Source organism: Ascaphus truei, chromosome 12, assembly GCF_040206685.1.
Source record: "Ascaphus truei isolate aAscTru1 chromosome 12, aAscTru1.hap1, whole genome shotgun sequence".
Lineage (NCBI taxonomy): Eukaryota > Metazoa > Chordata > Amphibia > Anura > Ascaphidae > Ascaphus > Ascaphus truei.
In genome coordinates this window covers 2,292,236-2,297,341 of record NC_134494.1, presented here as the reverse complement: position 1 = coordinate 2,297,341, position 5,106 = coordinate 2,292,236, and the positions used below count along the sequence as shown (strand labels likewise).

The window sequence follows — 5,106 nt, the reverse complement described above, 5'->3', positions numbered from 1 at the left end:
GCTAGGCAGTGTTATTCTTGGATACTTCACCCTGTTAGTTTACCGTGTTATTTTCAAGTGTTATTTGTGTTACAGTGTTGTGTTTGCCCGAAAGGGAATAAATCTTCAGTTTATTTTATCATTTTGTCCTGTTCAATCAGTTCCCAGTATATTCGGCATGAATTAAGTCTGGTCTACTGTGACAGTAGGTATTTAAAGTTTTAAATGTCTAGTAATTTTACATGCAAATTGAATATACCGTATATTGCTAATTGAGGTTCAATTAACAGCAATGTTAACAAAACCATATGGGTGTATAATGCAGCTGATATTTGCTATAATATAAATATTTATATACAACTTATTTAATTTTATTTTTATTTATTTATAAAATGTTTACATTGAGTTACCTCTCGTTTTCAAGAATGTCCTGGGCAGAGTTAAAATGACAAATAATACATGGTTACAAATGCAGTTACATAAATGAACAAGGTATACATTATATACTGTACAATACATTGCATGCACAGTTAAAGAAGAAATATTATAGGCTTATGAAACAGTTACAGACCAGCATAAAAAATGTGAGACAGCCTTAGTTTTGAAAGAACTTAAACTGGTGGATGTGAGAGTCTCCGGTAGGTTGTTCCAGTTTTGGGGTGCACAGTAAGAGAAGGAGGAGCGGCTGGATACTTTGTTGAGCCTTGGGACCATGAACAGTCTTTTGGAGTCTGTTCTCAGATGATAAGTGGTGCATGTGGTAGGGGTGAGGAGCTTGTTCAGATAGATGGGTAGCTTGCCCAGAAAGTATTTGAAGGCAAGACAGGAAAGGTGAACTTTGCGCGTAGACTCGAGTGATGACCAATCTAGTTATATGTGTGCATATAAGATTGTGTCATCTGCATACATGTGTATTGGAGCTTCCTTACAAGCTGTGGGAAGATCATTTATTAACACCGAGAAGAGTAGGGGCCCCAGAACAGAGCCTTGCGGGACACCACAGGTGATATCAAGGGGATTGGAGTTAGAGCCTGAGATGGACACATGTTGGGATCTACCTGATAGGTAGAACTGAAACCAGTTTAAAGCATGCTTCCCTATTCCAGAGCTCTGGAGTTTGTTAATCAGGATAGCATGATCAACAGTATCAAAAGCCTTTGCAAAATCTAGGAATATTGCACCAGTGAGTTGTCACCGTTCCATTCCACACTGGATTTCATTGCAAACTTTTAGCAGGGTAGTTACGGTTGAGTGTTTGGGGTGAAAGCCAGATTGGAATTGGCTAGGGAAATTTGTCTTGGTATAGTAATCGCTTAATTGGGAGTGGACACATTTTTCCATGACTTTGGATAGAATTGGGAGAAGGGAGATTGGCCTGTAGTTTGAGACAGTGTTTTTGTCCCCACTTTTGAAGATTGGGACAATTCTGGCAGTTTTCCAGGTCTTAGGGATATGGCCTGAAGACAGGATAGAGTTGACTATGGAAGCAATTGGTTTGGCAAATGCTGGGGCACCAAGTCTTAGGAACCTAGATTGTAGTAGGTCAGGTCCACATTGGCTGCTTAGTTTTCATTTGAGGAGCGCTTGTGTAATCTCTTCGGATACTGGGCCAAATTGAAAATTGTGGGCAGTGTTAGGAGGGGGTGGGGCTATATGGGTACTCCCAGGATGAGATTCAGGTTTGTGCTTTGGGTTGCGTTTCGCTAATAAGTTAGTAGCACACCCCGCAAAGTAATCATTGAATGCATTTGCAATCTCAGTGGGGTTTGTCAGAGTAATATCCCCCTTTGTGATATTACTTGGTTGTTGATGGTTAGAAGGCTGGAATATATTGTTGATAACCTTCCAGAAGTTAGCTGGGTTTGATATATTCTGGTGGAGATTGTCAGAGTAAAATTGTGCTTTTGCATGCCTTGTGCACATGTTCCGCAGGCATTTGTAGTGATTGAGATCCTTGGTAGTGCAAGTTACTTTATAGCTTTTCCACAAGGCATCCCTGAACTGGTAGAGTGCTATAAGGTCAGTTGTAACCCATGGAAGGTGCCCCCGCCCCCATACCCTTATGCTGCGTAGTGGAGCATGGGTATCACAGAGTTTTAAGAACTCGGATTGGAAATAGTCGAGCGCAGAATCAAGGTCGGGAATTAAATTGATTCTGTGCCAAGGGCAGTTGGTAAGATCAGCCAGGAACTGTAGTGGGTTAAAATTTCTAAATGTTCTAGTAAGGAGAACTTTAGGGTTTGATTGGGGCAGTTTAATTTTCCTTACACAGTATACTATTGCATGGTCACTGAAAATGTAAGGAAGGATGCCAGAGGATTGGATTCTGCTGGGATTTGAGGAGAGAATCCAGTCCAGCAAGGAATGGTTGCACGATTTCAGGTTTGTCCATGTGGGTTGGGAAATGAGTTGCTATAGGGTAAGTGACTTGATTTGTATCTGGATTTTGTGGTTTTAAGGTTCAAGCCAATTGAAGTTGAAATCCCCAAGAACTAGCAGCTCACTCTTCTCATTCAGAGAGGAAATGGAGCCAAGAAACTGGGAGATATCAGTCAGGGATTGTAGAGGGGCTTTAGGGGGGCAGTAGATGCCAGCAACCAAGATGGGCTTAGAAAAGGGGGAGGCAGATTCTGCCAACTAGGATTTGAAAAGAGGGTGGGAGCAGTTATAAGGCTTCACCCGTGTGGATTCTTTGGTGTGTAACCAGTTGTGATTTATCACTGAAGTTTTTCCCACATTCATAGCAATTATAAGGCTTCAACCCTGTGTGGATACTTTGATGTGTAACAATATTTGATTTGCGACTGAAGCTTTTCCCACATTCAGAGCAGTTGTAGGGCATCTCCCCTGTGTGGATTCTTTCATGTGTAACAAGATCTGATTTCTGACTGAAGATTTTCCCACATTCAGAGCATTTATAAGGATTCACCCCTGTGTGGATTGTTTCGTGTTTAACAAGAGCTGATTTCTGATTGAAGCTTTTCTCACATTCAGAGCAGTTATAGGATCTCGCCCCTGTGTGGATTCTTTGGTGTGTAACAAGTTGTGATTTATCACTGAAGTTTTGCCTACATTCAAAGCAATTATAAGGCTTCAACCCTGTATGGATTCTTTCATGTGTAACAAGCTTTGATTTCTGACTGTAGCTTTTCCCACATTCAGAGCACTTATAGGGTCTCTCCCCTGTGTGGATTCTTTCATGTGTAACAAGATTTGATTTCTGATTGAAGTTTTTCCCACATTCAGAGCAGTTATAGGGTCTCTCCCCTGTGTGGATTCTTTCATGTGTAACAAGATTTGATTTCCGACTGAAGCTTTGCCCACATTCAGAGCAGTTATAGGATCTCACCCCTGTGTGGATTGTTTCGTGTCTAACAAGATCTGATTTCTGACTGAAGCTTTGCCCACATTCAGAGCAGTTATAGGATCTCACCCCTGTGTGGATTGATTCGTGTCTAACAAGACCTGATTTCTGACTGAAGCTTTTCTCACATTCAGAGCAGTTATAGGATCTCACCCCTGTGTGGATTATTTGGTGTTTAACATGTTGTGATTTATCACTGAAGTTTTTCCCACATTCAGAGCAATTATAAGGCTTCAACCCTGTATGGATTCTTTCATGTGTAACAAGATTTGATTTCTGACTGAAGCTTTTCCCACATTCAGAGCATTTATAAGGATTCACCCCTGTGTGGATTGTTTCGTGTCTAACAAGAACTGATTTCTGATTGAAGTTTTTCCCACATTCAGAACAGTTATAGGATTTCTTCCCTGTGGGGATTATTTGCTGCATAACATTGCCGAATTTCCCACTGTTGGTTTTCATGTCTCAGGTCTTTAAACCCTCTGCTTGCCTTGTCTGGTATTGTGGTTCCTGTACATTTAGTAAAATGCTGTTTATGTATAGGAATGTTCTGCCGGGTTTCTTGTAATCGTGTTCAAGTTCTATTACAGACTTATGCAATGTTGAAGTCCATAGAACATATTTCCATTAACACCTTGTGCAATTGATGATGTTTGGGACATTTCTTATATGGCTTCTTGTTCACAGATCAGTCGTGTGCTCAAGATACATCTATGGTGAGAAAATGTATTAATGTAACATTGCAATGCAACAAAGTAGATTTGGGTGAGAAAGAAATATTCATTGAATTCAACCTCTATAAAACTCTACGTGTGCAAGATGCTGAACCATATCATTAAAGTTCCATTGTTATATTAGTTATATTTACATTAACCCAGAGGAAGGCAAAGAAACACCCCAATTAATCCTTTTACAAATATGTTTCAAATGGAAATAAATATTTCCTTCTCACTCCAGTAATGGAAATCACATTTCTCCCTGTATCAATGTTCTTCCTATATTTTTCTGTAGGTATGACCTATTACAAAGTGAACAAGTAGATCAGAACTTTTTCTCGTCAAATACGTTTTGTTGTACTTTGCGATATATTAACCCTTTAGTGGCTCAAGTGGGTCAGCTAGCCATTGGTATCTCATGACTATCTCACCACTAACGTCTACAAAGGGGTAAATACACAGCTTACACTAGTCTAACTGGGCTGATTACCTAAAATAAGAACAGACGTTCCAGCCGTAATGTTACATCATTTCCCCTGATTTGTGCTGCACTGCAATTCAATCTGGTAAACAAAAAGTGCCCTAAAAAATGGTGCAAAACATATACAAAAGAAAATATAAAAAAAATATACACTTCCCAAGCTTATTGGTGCAGCAAAGGTTATTCCCTCCTTTCTCCTAGGGGAATAAATCCCTTTAGGATTACTGCTATTAGATGTGTGTGCTTAGACCTTAGTCACAGCTATAAGCATGGGGAATATTATTATTTATTTGTAAAGAACCAACATATTCTGCAGCGCGGTACAATGAGGTACTGCTGCGGCACAGTTTATTCGAGCATTTGCCCGTTCTGTGCCGCAGCAGTAGCCTGGCGCGCGCCCGAGTGTGACGGGCGCGCGCCGAAGCAGCGGAAGAGCGCCCTCCGATCGGGGCGCTCTCCCTACCGCTGCCGGGTCCGCCGGGTCCCCCGGAACCCCCTGCCGCTGTCCCGCGATCGCGGGACACCAGGGCTCCCTCGGGGAGCCCCTGGACACGCGTGCAGGGGGC

At 41.4% G+C, this 5,106-nt stretch overlaps 1 protein-coding gene across 1 annotated transcript; it reads right to left on the bottom strand.

The window, feature by feature from the left end:
• Window positions 1-379: 379 nt before the first annotated feature.
• Window positions 380-4,768, bottom strand: LOC142464309 (uncharacterized). The gene has a single exon (XM_075567794.1). It carries the CDS (start codon window positions 3,803-3,805, stop codon window positions 2,645-2,647), a length of 1,161 nt encoding a protein of 386 aa, XP_075423909.1. The 5' UTR covers window positions 3,806-4,768; the 3' UTR covers window positions 380-2,644.
• Between the last annotated feature and the right edge of the window lie 338 nt (window positions 4,769-5,106).